Source organism: Peromyscus leucopus, chromosome 4 (genome assembly GCF_004664715.2).
Source record: "Peromyscus leucopus breed LL Stock chromosome 4, UCI_PerLeu_2.1, whole genome shotgun sequence".
Taxonomy (NCBI): domain Eukaryota; kingdom Metazoa; phylum Chordata; class Mammalia; order Rodentia; family Cricetidae; genus Peromyscus; species Peromyscus leucopus.
The window spans coordinates 6,941,963-6,956,007 of record NC_051066.1 but is presented as its reverse complement, the minus strand read 5'-3'; the positions used below and the strand labels follow the sequence as shown (position 1 = coordinate 6,956,007).

The window sequence follows — 14,045 nt, the reverse complement described above, 5'->3', positions numbered from 1 at the left end:
GGCTCCCTGCTGGAATAGGACTACAAGGCACTTCTCTTCTCTGAGCCTCAGTTTACCTCTTCGAGCATCAGGGCTAGGAAGGCAACTTGAGAGAATCCTTATGGCTGGTAACCTAGCAGATGGTCTTGCTTCTACCCCCCAGTTGCAGATAGACAAACTGAGGCCTTAGCAGGGTCGTGTGACTTGCAAATAGCCAGGACTTAACCCTAGGTGTACATTCTTGGCTCTTGTGTTGGCCTCTATCCAGCTGCAGTGTCAGACACGGAGTTAGGATTGGGGGGCGGGGTCCCTGCTGCTGAGGTTCAGCTCCTGGTTCACCAAGAGGGCACAGCCCTCCTAACCCAGAGACAGATGAGCCGTGCAGGGGCCCAGCCTTAGCTCTGTTTTCTCACTTAGAGATAAAACAGCCTGGCTGTCAGTGCCAGCTGGGAAGACTAGGGCTCGAGTGGAAGGCCCCAGGGTTTACAATCAGGCCCTGGAGGCGGTCATCGTGGTGAAAGGCCCTAGCGCCCAGAGAGGCTGAATATATCTCACAGTCACACAGCATGTCTGACTCAGCCAGGCTGGGAAGCAGCTGCTGGCCGGCAGCACACAGGGTAGGGACCTTGCCTTTACCCCTGGATCAGAAACAAAAGAACCCCAGCCCTATCACATGCCCACCAGCCACAGCCTGCTCCATTTGCCTCCAGGGGCTACTGGGGTCCTTAACCCTGGCACAAAGAGACAAGAGGGGCCGGGCGGTGGTGGCACACGCCTTTAAACCCAGCACTCGGGAGGCAGAGGCAGGTGGATCTCTGTGAGTTCGAGGCCAGCCTGGGCTACAGAGTGAGTTCCAGGAAAGGCTCCAAAGGTACACAGAGAAACCCTGTCTCGAAAAACCAAAAAAAAAAAAAAAAAAAAAAAAAAGAGAGAGAGAGAGAGAGAGAGAGACAAGAGGGACAGTGGTGTGGGAGATCTCTTTAATATGGACACTCAGTCCTGGAGGGAGGGGAGGGGAGGGGGGCGAGAGGTGGGCAGGCAGACAAGTAAGTTGTAGGATCACACCTGGCTCCAGAAGGGATGATGGGCAGTGGGGCCTGGTCCAGGCTGGTAGACCCACTGGGGATCTGAAGGCCAGTACCTGAGATGGTGTCTAAGCCAGGTAGTATCTACCCAGGCCAGAACATGGCCTAAAGAGGTGAGGGTGGGGCCTGCTTGGGGGCTCCTGGCAGCTAGGGGCTGGCATCACTGGGGTCCTCCCCAAACTGTTGCTGGAATTCCAGGCGTGTCTGCCGGTTGGACTCCAGCAGCTCCTGGAGGCGGGCATGGAGGTGGTCATTCTTCTCCTCCAGGTGGTCCAGACAAGAGTTGATCTGATCCAACATGGAGTTGATGGCAGCGTACTCTGGGAGGAAGGGAAAAGACAGGGAGGGTCCTGTGCCTCCTCAGGGCTGACAGACACGGTACACCCAGTGGCCCCAGCTCTCCCTTGAGACTGGGCACATCCCCAGTCTCTGATTCTCAGTGTCACCGTGGGGAAATGAGCAGGCGGCACACCTTTCTGTAGGGTTAGAGTGGTCCTGGGGCCGGCTGCCAGGGTCCTGGCTGCCAGTCCTATCATGTGACAAGTTCCCTCTGCACTCCCCTCCATGGCTACCTAGAAGTCACAGCCACGACCAGAGCTGGGCAATCAAGTCTCTGCTAGGCATGTGACCTCCAGCCCTCTGCCTTCAGAACAGAGTCCTGCAGCTTCTGGGCCCAGGAGCAGACCCAGCCCCCTACTTCCCTCCTTATCCCCGTCCCCCACCCCTCTCCTCTCCTCTCATCTGCTTTGCCTGTCTCGGGCCCCCTGAATGTACTGCTGGCTGTGCCTGAATGCAGTGGGTGGCCTTCTTGTCTTTCCCTCTGGGATGAACACCACTCATTTCAACTCTCAGTGTGGCTATCGCCAAGGGGAGCCCTCCCAGGGAGCCTCCCCCTTCCACAGCTTTCCCTTAGGAATCACTACTGTGACTGGCTGGATGCTAGCCTGTACTCCACCTCACACTCACTGTAGAGATCCGGGAGAGGTGACGGGTCTTGTGTTCTCTGCTGTCTCCCCAGTGCCCTCGACGACACAAATAATCACTTACTGAATGAATGCATGAATGGATGAATGAATGAAGCTCTGGCTTTCCAGTCCCTGCCTTTGCTCAGCTGTCTACCACCTAGAATTCATCAACCACAACAACCCTTCAAGGACCAACTCAAAATACCTCCTCCTCGGAGTCTTGCCCGTCTTCCTCTACAGCGGCTTCTGACCTGCCTCTTGGCAATGCTGTGTCCCTTAGGACCCAAGGTCTGGGTCTGTGCCCACTGCGGGACCCAGTTCTGAGCCAGCCTGTGACTCAGAAACACTCAGCTGCCAGCTTGGGACCAGAGGGGAGGTAGCTGGTGGATTTAAGAAGGTGGCCCAGGGAGGGTGTCGGGATATGAGTGCAAATGTGCCTGCCTTTGGGGATGGCTCCCAGAGAGGACAACCCTGACAGAATAGTCTGTGAAGGCTGCTGGATCTTAAAGTCCACTCCTCATGGCACAGATGGGGAAACTGAGGCCTAAGAAGGAAGGAACCAGAACACTTCCCATAGCTACTTGGTGACAGGACCCTTCGGTTTGAGTCCCAGCTGCTGTACCCCTGCAACTCCTTATTGGAGCGGGGACACTGAGGGTCCCAGTACAGGGGAGCTCAGGAGCGGGGACACTGAGGTTCCAGTACAGGGGAGCTCCATTGGTGTGGCCACATCAAGAACCAAACGGACATCTTCCCATTTCATGGCAGGCTGGCAGAGGAGCTTCCTCGGGGTACCCCCTAGCCATTGTTCCTGTCCTGGAACGGAGAGCCTCCTCCCCACCATCCCAGTGTCCACTCAGTGTTACGCCGCCCCCTCCCCCAGTCCCCTCATGATGTTCCCACCATGGCTGCCAGCAGTCACTGCACTGGTATCCCGGTCCCCAACACTGCCCACTGTACGCCTAATGACCCACCACCTGCCTCCAGTTGGAGGGCAACCTTTATGAGAAAAATAGTCTAAAACTGTTGTGACAATGGATATGCTGTGAATATATGAAAGCCTGCAGAACTGTACCGTTTAAATGGTAAAATCTATAGTGTCACTTACAGCTCAATAAAGCTTTTATAACTAAACAAAGCATACCCCATCCTTACTGCACAAGTCCTGCCCTTTAGGCAAGGCACCAGGCTTGACTATGCATATGTCTGTGTGTGTGTGTGTGTGTGTGTGTGTGTGTGTGTGTATGTGTGTGTGTGTGCACTATCCACTTTCAGAAGGAACTTGTACACTGGAATCTTAAGAGTCTAACCATTTTCCATCCCATTTTCCCTTTAATCCCGACACATCTCAAAACAGGAAACACCAAAGTGCCCAATATTGCAGATGGGAAAACTGAGGTTCCCAAACGTGCAAAGGAAGTCTGTGGGCTGACGCTTCCCCCGAAGTCCTTTCCGCAGTGCTGTGCACCCAACACAGTGCTAGATAAGCGGATCACACCAGCAAAGCCAGGTGGCTGGGGTGCTGACTCAGCACAGTGGGACGCCCACCGGGCCAACACCTCCTGGAGAGCCAAGTAGGACCCGCCCCCTTCAGCGAAGAAAATGGCTAAAGCAAATCCCAAACCGACGAGCATCTCTGGAGCTGTCTCAGTTTCCCCATATGTAACCAGGGCTGGTTAGCGACAGTTCCCCAGTCTTGCAGCGTCCAGGGATCCGTTCACTAGTGCTCGCCATTGCCTCCGAGGTGGCCGTGGGGACAACTCCAGAGCCACCCAGGGACGGGATGGGATGGCTCTTCAGTCCCTCACACACCCTCCTCTCCGGCCCCATTCCAGATCCCAGGACTGTACCCCTAGCAAAGCAAAGGTCGCCTCAGCAGCACCCCCGCCCCCGCCCGGGTCACCTGCTTCCCCGAAGCTGTCACTCTCGTCTTCCATTTCCACATCCATCGGCATGCCGAGATCCCCGTTGGGGCCCGACATTGCGGGCTCGGGCGCCGCAGAGGCCACGCGAAAATAGAACTTGGCGACCGTCGCGCGGAAAGCCGGCGCTGGGCGGAAGGTGCAAGCAGCTGATGGAACGCGGGGCCGGAAGGGTGGAACGCAGCGGCGCACCGGGGCCCGCCCCGAGCCCCGCCCCGAGCCTTCACAAGCCACGCCCTCAAGCAGGGCTCCGCCCCCGTCCGCTCTCAGGCTCCTCCTCTCGCTCCCGAGCCGCGTCCCTTTCCCCGCCGCTGGACCCCGCGGTCAACAGAGGGAGCACCCACCGAAGGTCAGGCAGTAGAGACCCTGGCCCGCTAGAGCTTGAGGCTTCTACCAGGCTCCATCCTACTGCTTCCGCCCCCTCTGCATGGTCAGAATCAGACAGGCGGTTTCCAAGGTTTTCTATAGCTTCGAGAACTCGGTTCCCATCACCGTTCCTCCCCCAGATGACGCACAACCGCCTCTTATCTTGGCCTTATCACTTCTCTTAGGACTCAGTCCGTTTGACCCATGCCAATAAATAGGGCATGGATTGGGGAGGAGTGTGAGGCCCTTCTCAAGGACTGTGTGTCAGATTTCCCGTACAGAAAGGGCTTGCTATACCCTGCTGTAGGTGGCCCCGGGAGCCGTGGAAGGTCTGTCCATCATAGGAGGCTTCATGATAAAGCCCGGCATCAATCATCTCCCACTCCATGAACTGGTAGGAAAAGGAGGCCTGTACAAAGTCACCATCCAGCCGGGGGTGAGGTGGGTGGGTGGTGGCACACGCCTTTAATCCCAGCTCTTGGGAGGCATAGGCAGGCGGGTCTCTGTGAGTTCGAGGCTAGCCTGGTCTACAGAGCAAGAGCCAGGAAAGGCGCAAAGCTACAAAGAGAAACCCTGTCTCGAAAAAAAAAAAAACGTCACCATCCAGAATCGCTTGTGGATTGGATTTAGAAGTAATCCTGGGTCCGGCCCAGTGTCAGGGTGGTGTCCCAGGAAAGCTCACTTACCAGGACTCCTATATCTGTAATGGCCAGGAGACCCCATGGCTTCAGCAGGTCGTTCTGGTGTCACAGTGGCTAGTCCAGGGTGCAGGGTGTTCTCGGCATAGGGACTTCAGTGAAGCTGGGAAAGAGGGCAGTTCCCCAGAACCCCAGAGGGAGCACGGCCCTGTGGACACCATGTAACTAATGCAAACCCAGACATCCGGAACTCATGCTGCTGGAACTGGCCGTGTATTTCGATTTGCATCAGCAGGAAGAAGAAACAAAGCCCTATCTGTGCCATGAGAATTTGATTTGAAGGGCCCAACAGAAGCAAGAGGTTAAGGGAAGCTGACTTCCTTGATCCAACACAAGAAACTGGATCTAAGATGGCTCAGCAGTTAAGAGCACATAGTGCACTTGCAGAGGACCTGGGTTCAATTCTCGGCACCCACTTCAGGCAGCTGACACCTGTCTGTAATGCCAGCTCCAGGGAAATCCAATGCCCCTGACCTCCTCAAGCACCTGCGCGCACACACGCATGCACACACACATCATTAAAAGTAAAAAATAAAAATAAGAACTGGAGAGTTGGTTCAGTGTTTAAAAACAGTCTGTTTTGAAGGACCTGGGGTCAATTCCCAGCACTCACATGGTGGCTCATGACTCTCTGTAACTTCAGCTCCAGGTGATCAGACTCCTCCTTCTGGCCTCTATGAGAACTGCATATATATGGTTCACAAGCAAGCAAAACATGCACATAAATAAGCACTTTGGAAGCAGAAGCAGGCAGAGCTCTTATGAGTTCAAGGCCAGTCTGCTCTACATAGAGTTCCAGACCAGCTAGGAATATATAGTAAGACTCTGACCCAAAAGAAAGAAAGAAATTAGATCTGCAGTCAGATTGGAGCCCAGGAGTGAAGTATGTGTGGTGTAACTTCCTTACATGGCTAGCCACTGACGCTTTAACCAGTAGGCCTTCGATGTACCTCTCATCCTGGAACCTTTCTGGGCTTGAACACAGCCTCTATCCCTCACTAGCTGCTCAGCCTGTGCCATCTTCCTGAAATCCAGCCCAGATTTCAACACCATCTGATGAGCTGGGTCTCAGGTCTGTGCCGCCCCCCACCCCACCCCCCACCCCCGCCCCCCGCAGGACTGAGAGTGGGGTGGTCACCACCTAGGCACACCCATCTCCTCAGCCACCGTGAAAGGGGCAGCATGTATGTGTGTGAGATGGGAAAGGGGTTCATTTGGACCTCGTGCATTCTGGCAGGGGGGAAGAGAAATGGCCTCAGACTCCTAGCAATCACAGGATCCAGATGAGTGTGGGATGACTGTATCTCATATCCCCTCCAGGCTCTTCCATCTTCCCAGTTCCAGAGGGGCTGCCCCTTTGGGACCTGTGGCCGTAACCAAGTACAAGATGCTCCTTGGAGGCAAGGCATGGAGGAGCTCATACTGCCCTGGAGGTGAGCCCAGGGCTTGACCAGGGTACCAAGCCAAAACAACAGCAAGTGTGGTATTGTTCCGTACAGGAGGGACTCGGGGCAGTTAGTGGCCGTGATGGTGGAAGCTGTGGAGGCTGGAGTTCTTTCTGGAGCCTTCTTTTCCCTAAGTCTTCTCTCTGCAGCCCGACCGTCATGCTGGAATAACACTGGTGTGAGCCCGCCCTTTGCCTTTTCCCTCATTATTATGGGGTCAAGCAACACAGACTCAGAGAACTGGGACATGCATTTATTTAGCAGACAAGGGGATGTCATTGGGACAGGTGGCCGGGCAGTGCTGCCCAATAAGAAGAGTCGTCTGGTGCTCACTGGTATCGTGGCTGGTGGGGTAAGCAGGTGGCCCTCTGGAAACAGGAAAGCTCGGGCTGGGGACAGACAGGAGGCACCTGAGAGACTATAGCAGAATCAGGACACCCACAGTTCAGAGGAGGAACAGAGACAAGCTGGAGATCCCAGTCCCCTGTGCCCTGGCCTCCCACCCGGCCCCTGCCCATCCCAGTCAGCCACACTCACCACCTGTTCAGTTGTCAATGCATTGGTCTGTAGGCAAGAAAGTTCATCAGAACAGAGCAGAGGGGCGAGCGTTTGTGATCTCTGGCTGCCAGGAGCCTGTGCTTCGCCAGGTCCAGACTAGCCCAACTACAAAATATCTGGGGCTTTTTTCAGGGTTGGGGAGCCAAGGGACCCATGTGGAACAGACAGTGTGTGAGAAGGGTCCTAAGGGCCGCTGTAGGGCAGAGTGGGAGGTCCAAAGCGGCTCATGAACCCAGGCTTTCTGCCTGTTTGCCCGCTGGGCCTTGGTAGGCCCTCAGTTGGTGGCTCTGTGGGGCCTGGCTGGAGCCTCCTACCCAGGCAACTTGAAAACAAGATGTCTCCCAAGTTATGGGGTGGGGCAAGGCCCAGGACAGCAAGGTTCAGGGTTTGGAGGGGAAATAGCCTTCGACTGTAGGCGGGAGTGGCGTGGGGCAGCAAGACTGAGGATGTTTGGACGTGGACCTGGAATCCTCGTCTGGGAATGTCCCTGGTCAGCTGCCAGAAGGGAAACTTGGGGCCGGGATCCCTGAGGGTTTCATAGACCCCAGGGTGTCACTGGGTCTTCCAGACCTCAAAGTGGATCCCAGTGGCTAGAGCAGGGGACTGTGTCTTCCCTTTCTCTGGTGGGGTAGGTATCAGCCTGGACAGTTCCCGCATCCCCACATCCCTTGCCCCTCAACCCCACTGGCCATTACCGGTGGGGACAGAGAAGATGATATGGTCATCTGTAAGGCCCAGAGACTTGGCAAAGCGGACAAAGCGCTCCTTGAGTTCAGCGGGCAATTCCTTGGTTCTCCCTGCAACCAAGATTGGCAGAGAGTGACTGCAGGGCACTCCCTCGGTATCACTCAGCTGGTAAGTGAGGCCTCAGACTTGGTTTCTGTGGAGGTCTGCAGAAAGACCGCTCCCTGGGCTGAGACCTTGGGATTCCAACCTTTAGTTGAGTCCCTAAGAGTCAGCCAAGAACTCACCATACAGGGTGGTTTTGAAGTATTGCTTTTTTCCAGAAATCTTCTTGAAAAATACCATGGCAAACTGGTCGTAGTCGGTAGCGGCCACTTGTACACTGTAGCTCCGTAACTTAGGGTAACCTGCAGGTGTGAAGGGCAAGGATAAGTTCTGCCCTGGTGAAGAGGAAGGGGGCGCTATGCACTTCTCCCCAACTTTCAGAATCTTCTTCCCATAAGAAGGTCTGGGTGGAGGGCCGGGCGGTGGTGGCGCACGCCTTTGATCCCAGCACTCGGGAGGCAGAGGCAGGCGGATCTCTGTGAGTTCGAGGCCAGCCTGGTCTCCAAAGCGAGTTCCAGGAAAGGCGCAAAGCTACACAGAGAAACCCTGTCTCAAAAAAAAAAAAAAAAAACAAAAAAAAAAAAAACAAAAAAAAAAAGAAGGTCTGGGTGGAGGAACAAGGGCCCCACTCCATTTGGGACTCACTGCGAATGTTTCCCAGGGTGAACCGGCCCGCCCTGGAGCTTGGAACAAAAGTTCTGATCCAGTAGTCACAGCGCTGGTCCCTGTGGGAGAGATGGGCGTGAGCAAGGACGTGACACAGGCTGGAACGATTCTTGGATTGGGACAGGTGGGGCTAGAATTCTGGTGTCCCCCACCCCTGTGTCCATCCAACCAATAATAGCCTGTCCCCAAACCTGGCGGGGGGCCCCACCCACCCATCTTAGATGCCCTGGGCCTTCCTGCTCTGGGTGTGCCCTGCCTGACCCTGCTGAGACCCTTCCCCAGCACACACAGTCCCTCCTCCCGGTGCCTTCCTGGGTGGCCTCCCACACACACAGCCAGGCCCTAGGCGAGGCTCCCCACTCTTTCCCCTGCCTCCTCTCTGCCCCCTCCCTTGGCAGTGAAGGCAGTTTTTTCTGAGCTGCCAGCCTGCTCCGGGCTCAGCACTACACTCCTGGCCCTCAGGCCAAATATAGCTTTCCCTCAAGTCCCACTCAATCCCCTCCTCCAGAGCTGAGCTCCCCAAAACTTCATCTACCCTCTGCTCTCGGAGGGGAGGAAAGAGCAAGAAACGGATCAGGTCCTTGGCTGTGATTCGGGGTGACCGGGCTCACCTGAGCAGGATGGAGGTGACATTGTAGCTGTTGTCCTCTTGCAGATCATAGGTGGTGCTGTACATCGTAAAGCGACCTTCTTCTTCCTTCCGGACCGCATTGCCTGCCAGGCCCACGACATACCACCTCCCCTGAAACTGCAAGGGGCTGATGACAGACGCAGCCAGGGATGCCTCACAGGCTGCTCCTCCCGAGCTGGCCCTGTTGGTACCTCCAGGCACCCCAGCCGGAGGGCAGCAGGGCCTCAGGCTTGGTCTGTCTACAGATACTGGCAGAAGTCAGACTCCCCCAAGGCTAGATAAGACCCTAGGTGGAGTTAGCCCTGCGTTGGCAGGATGGGGTGGTGCTGGGCAGGGGCCTCTTGGACTTCAGTTCCTTCCTCGATGCAGAGTGACTGAAGAGATTCCTACCTTACAGGGACAGTGGCGATTACGGGAGAGGGGGGTCTAGTCCTGCGAAGCTCTGTCAGAGTAACTGTCAGAGCAGAATGAGGTACAGCTTCCATGGGCGTGCAGGGTGAGTGAAAGCCTGGCTTCTCCCATCTGCTCCCGTTTCCCCCACTGCCTCCTGCAGCTGCCCTTCCGGGTTCCTACCTGGTCCTTCTGGAAGCCTGGCTGCAAGGGGACCTTGAGCAGAGATGGAGCGGGGATCAGGTTCTCAGTCGAGTCCTGGGCCTGACTCTGCAGGACCCCGAGCAGGGTGAGGGCTAGACACAGGACACCCAGGGCCATGGTTTCAGCAGTGACTGGACTGGGCCCAGTAGGCAGGAGGAGGAGGAAGAGAATGAGGAGGACTCCCCAGGGAGACTCTTTATGGGCCACCTGGCTGCCAGCCCCCGTGTTGTGGGGGGGTCCGTCCTTTACCAAGTCCAGGAAGTGTGAGGTAATTGCCAGCATGTCCTGCTGAAATACTTGGCAAGATTTCTGTCCCTTTCTCCCCCAGGTCAGGGTTGCACAAGGTTGAGTGACAGGAAGGGCTACAGGGGAGGGGACAGGAGGGACCTTGGCAGAGCTCTGGAGTCCGGCAGGCATGAGGGCACTGTCTGCACCCCTTCATCTAGGTCAGCAACTCAGATCTGGACCGTCTCCTGCCCCCCATAACCCCCTAGGAGCTGTAGCTCATCAGAAACTCAAGATGGTGTGTGTGGTGAAGGCCCCACCCACCCACACCTGCTGAACACCAAAAATGTCCCGCTCCGCCCCGATCCTGTGCAGCTTCCTCGTTTGGGGGAGGGTGGGGCAGCGGGGGAGGGTGGGGCAGCTGAAAGTGAACGCTCCAGACCGGGAAGAATGGGATATCCTGTTCTGAGCCGAGCTTGGCCTTGGCACAGGGCGGGAGGTGTCCAAAAGACTGGCCTGGGATTGTCCGATGCCTTGAACCCCTTCACTTTCTCATGACCCCGCTGCCATTTACAGGAGCTGACAGGGAAGCCGCTGAACTCCCAGGGGCAGCCCCTGTCCTGGGTCACACGTCCTTAGGTGTGGCTGCTTTCAACCACAGGACCAGCTTACCTCAGAGGACAAGGGGATCACTTGGGGCAAACTTGGGAAACGTAGGTGTTGTGGGGAGGAAATGGCCCCACACTGCCCTACGTACTCTGGTTACTTGGGTTGAAAAGACAGGATTGCCCCTGAAAAGTCATTGAGAAGATCCCTCTAAGTAGGGGAACTTAGTGGCCCCGGTCAGGGGTCTTAGTCCCTCCCGAGCTGATTTGAGCCTAGTCCTTAAGGGAAGCCATTTCCTTCCTGGAGGACTGGTTAGCAGCCTTAAAGCAGATCTCAGGTGCTCTCCTGTGTCTCCCTGAGATGGCTCACTTAAGGGCAGCACCTGGACATCTGACCCGAGGCTGACATCTCCTGGCCCTGCACTGGACTGGACGGGCTCTCTGATCCACATACTTGCTGCTCCTGGCCTCCCACCCCCAACCCTGAGCTCTCTGGTGGTTAGCCCTGAGGGACGGACCTGGGAGGGGATCCTAAACCGGTGTGTAGGATGCAGCCTCACCCCTGACCCCATGCCAGAGAGACTACACCACTAGACTCTGTCCCCTCAGGTCCCTGCATGGTGAAAGAGCCAAAGGGAAGTTGAGCCAAGCTGTGGGGACTATGTGGCCATCAGATCCTGTTGCTCTTGAGGTACCAGTGGCCTCCCCACCCTTCCAGCCCCTAGGGGATCCACCCCTCTACCTTTGTGACCTTAAAAGGTACCCATGAGCCGGGGATGTAGCTCAGTGGTGGAGGGTTTGTCTAGCACGTGAGAGGCCCCAGGTTCTATCTCCCACAGCATGAAAAACAACTTTCTAATTTACTAAACATTTTAGTTTAAAAGGTATCCTTGAAAGCCAGATGTGGTGGTTTACACCTTTAATCCCAACACTTGTGGGGAGAGGCAGGGGGATCTCTGTGAGTGTAAAGCTGAGCCAGCCTGGTCTACAAGGGAGTTTGAGGCGAGCCAAGGCTACATTTCAAGACCTTTGCTTGGCCAGGCGGTGGTGGTGCACACCTTTAATCCCAGCACTCTGGAGGCAGAGCCAGGTGGATCTCTGTGAGTTCGAGGCCAGCCTAGTCTACAAAGTGAGATCCAGGACAGGCTCCAAAACACCACAGAGAAACCCTGTCTCAAAAAAAAAAAAAAAAAAGACCTTTGCTTTAAAACAAACTAATATAAAAATAAAAGGTAACCCGAGTCTTTGGTGACAAATGGGTGTCAGGAAGACTGGTGTGGGCAGAGCCCCCAAGAATTTTCAGTCAGGAAAGACAGATCCCAGAATCTCAGAGGAGCTGGGCAGGTAGAATATTCTAGGCTCTGAAAATCGAGGCCTGAGTGACCAGTGGGACTCTAGAGTATGAACTGGGCCAGAGTTCCGGGTCTGCAAAACAATAGGTCAGAGTTAGTGAAGGGAGGTGGCCTAGCCCAGGACCCTGGGACAGCTTCAAAGGCTGGCTGTTCCAGGTACAAGACCCACAACCAAGGCCGCCTGTCTCTTGATGCCTGCTGTGTGTACTCTGCCCCAGGACTCTGCTAGGCCTCCCTGCCCTCCTTTCTCTGAAACAGGATCCTGTATAGCCCAGGCTGGCCCAAATTCCCTATGTAGACAAAGGTGACTTTGAACTTCCCATCCTCCTGCCTCCGCCTCTCATCCAGTCTGTCTTTTCTTTTTTCCTTCCCCCTCTACCACTGGAGAGCTGGCACGCATCACTAACCTCACATCTGACTCTTTTATTTAGTTAGTTTGGTACCAGGTCTCAATGTGTGATTTAGGCTGATACTAAATTTGGTAGGTAGCCCAGACAAGCTTCAAACCTGTAAACCATCCCCCTGCCCTAGCCCAGCAAGGGCTGAGATCACAGGCATGCACCATCGTGTGTGGTTCACACTTGGGTCTTCTGGGGTCACAAGCCCAGAGAACTCTAGCTGCTCCAAAACCCCACCTAGGTCTAATCCACTTGAGATGTTCCTAGACTGTTGTACTCAGGGATCCAGTCCGACACCGTGATCTGGTGTCCAGAAGCTGGTGAACCTGGCCATGAGGGAATAGAGCTAACACAGCCCAGCCCTCCAGCCTACACCATAGACCTGCTTGAAGAGTGCGGGACTACCAAGTCAGCTTCTCAGAGCCAGGGCTGCCTGGGAGGCCCTGAGGCAAGACAGCCTGGAGAGGGCTGAGGGATCCAGTCAGTGGGTTGGGCACTTGCCTAGTGTTCCCAGGGCCCTGGGCTCCATCCTCAGCTCTGCTAAATAAATAATAGACAAATAAATAGGCCCCTGTGGCCTAGGCACAGCCCCTGGAAATCTTGATGTCCACAGATGGGTCCAGTGGCCTCTGCTCCCAGTCACCCACCTGGGAAGGGGTGACCAGTGGGAGGTGTGCACTTCTCCAGGGCCTTGACTTGAGTCTGTTTCCAGAGTGTTTCATACCAAGGTGCTCCAGGGACCCAGAGGACCTCCTGGCCCCTGCCCTTCCACATCACAGGATCCTGCTTTGGAAAAGCTCTGAAAGGCTGCTCCTCCTCACATTCCCGGTGCACCCACTGGTTGACCCCCGTCTGAGGAGGGGTCTGAGATAGGGAGTGGCAGGCCTTGCTGCTCGAGGTCTGTGTCCAGGGTCACCCCTGGCTCTGAAGTGTTTCTCTTGGCATATATATTAATTATACGCAATTATGGGTTTCATTATGGCATACATGTATATAAGGTATTTTGATCATATTCACCTAGTTACCATTACCCTCTCGTGACACCTTCCTGCCCTGCTGGTCTCCTCTTCCTGACCAGTCTCCCTCCTAACATTCATGGTTGTTTAGTGGTTGATTATTGTGTGTGAACTAATGAGTTTCATAGGGTTGCTTATAGGACCATGGTGGACGGGTGAAGGGTTTTTACAGAAGCCTGATCAATTTCCATTGTGGTCACACAACTGAAGAAAATCCCCCCCCCTCTCTGATTTTTTTGTTTTGTTTTTTGAGACAGGGTTTCTCTGTGTAGTCCTGGCTGTCCTGGAACTCACTCTGTAGACCAGGCTGACCTCGAACTCACAGAGATCCACCTGCCTCTGCCTCCTGAGTGCAGGGATTAAAGGTGCGCACTACCACCACCTGGCAAGAAAATAACTCTTAATCTGGGTGTAATAGTGCACACATTTAAACCCAGTACTTGGGGCCAGCCTGGTCTATATAACGAGACCCTGTCTAAAAAAAAAAAAAAAAGAAGAAGAAAAGAAAAAAGAAAAAAGAAAGAACTCAGCAACCATTAGGAAGCGGCGAGGCCTTGTGAGCCCATCCCTCTGTCCCTCTGTCCCTCTGTCCTTTGTTCCAGAGCATGGATGCCTTTGCAGGTGACAGGGTCAACATGACCACAGGTGCAGAGGACTGGAGGCCACAGCTCTGGGTAGGGTCTGCTGCAGGACCAGGTATCCAAGAGGCAGTGGGTGGCTGCTGGGCTCAACTGAGCAGGGTGATTCTGCC

General features: G+C 55.2%; 2 protein-coding genes across 4 annotated transcripts; both read right to left on the bottom strand.

Annotated features, from left to right (window-relative positions):
- Window positions 1–937: 937 nt before the first annotated feature.
- Window positions 938–4,150, bottom strand: C4H9orf16 (chromosome 4 C9orf16 homolog). The gene is made up of 2 exons (XM_028884708.2): window positions 3,933–4,150; window positions 938–1,384 (listed from the first exon to the last, which is right to left on the bottom strand). Exons 1-2 carry the CDS (start codon window positions 4,009–4,011, stop codon window positions 1,212–1,214), a joined length of 252 nt encoding a protein of 83 aa, XP_028740541.1. The 5' UTR covers window positions 4,012–4,150; the 3' UTR covers window positions 938–1,211.
- Window positions 4,151–6,692: 2,542 nt separating this feature from the next.
- On the bottom strand, window positions 6,693–10,191 carry Lcn2 (lipocalin 2). 3 transcript variants are annotated; one of them, XM_037204566.1, is made up of 7 exons: window positions 9,678–10,191; window positions 9,085–9,221; window positions 8,453–8,532; window positions 7,990–8,109; window positions 7,714–7,815; window positions 6,998–7,024; window positions 6,693–6,870 (listed from the first exon to the last, which is right to left on the bottom strand). In XM_037204566.1, exons 1-6 carry the CDS (start codon window positions 10,113–10,115, stop codon window positions 7,005–7,007), a joined length of 897 nt encoding a protein of 298 aa, XP_037060461.1. In that variant the 5' UTR covers window positions 10,116–10,191; the 3' UTR covers window positions 6,693–6,870; window positions 6,998–7,004. The 3 variants fall into 3 exon arrangements, with proteins under 3 accessions (XP_037060461.1, XP_028740641.1, XP_028740640.1); XM_028884808.2 differs by having other exon boundaries at window positions 6,693–6,878; window positions 9,678–10,189; XM_028884807.2 differs by having other exon boundaries at window positions 6,693–6,849; window positions 9,678–10,186.
- Between the last annotated feature and the right edge of the window lie 3,854 nt (window positions 10,192–14,045).

Bases quoted from the DNA above. Each gene is read 5' to 3' on its own strand.
- Lcn2 (XM_037204566.1), bottom strand. From the start codon at position 10,115: ATGCCTGCCGGACTCCAGAGCTCTGCCAAGGTCCCTCCTGTCCCCTCC. The intron at 8,533-9,084 runs GTGAGCCCGGTC...TCTCTCCCACAG, and splicing joins GTCACCTCCATCCTGCTCAG to GGACCAGCGCTGTGACTACT. The intron at 7,816-7,989 runs GTGAGTTCTTGG...TCTTGGTTGCAG, and splicing joins CTTCAAAACCACCCTGTATG to GGAGAACCAAGGAATTGCCC.
- C4H9orf16 (XM_028884708.2), bottom strand. From the start codon at position 4,011: ATGTCGGGCCCCAACGGGGATCTCGGCATGCCGATGGATGTGGAAATG. The intron at 1,385-3,932 runs GTGACCCGGGCG...CCTTCCTCCCAG, and splicing joins TGACAGCTTCGGGGAAGCAG to AGTACGCTGCCATCAACTCC.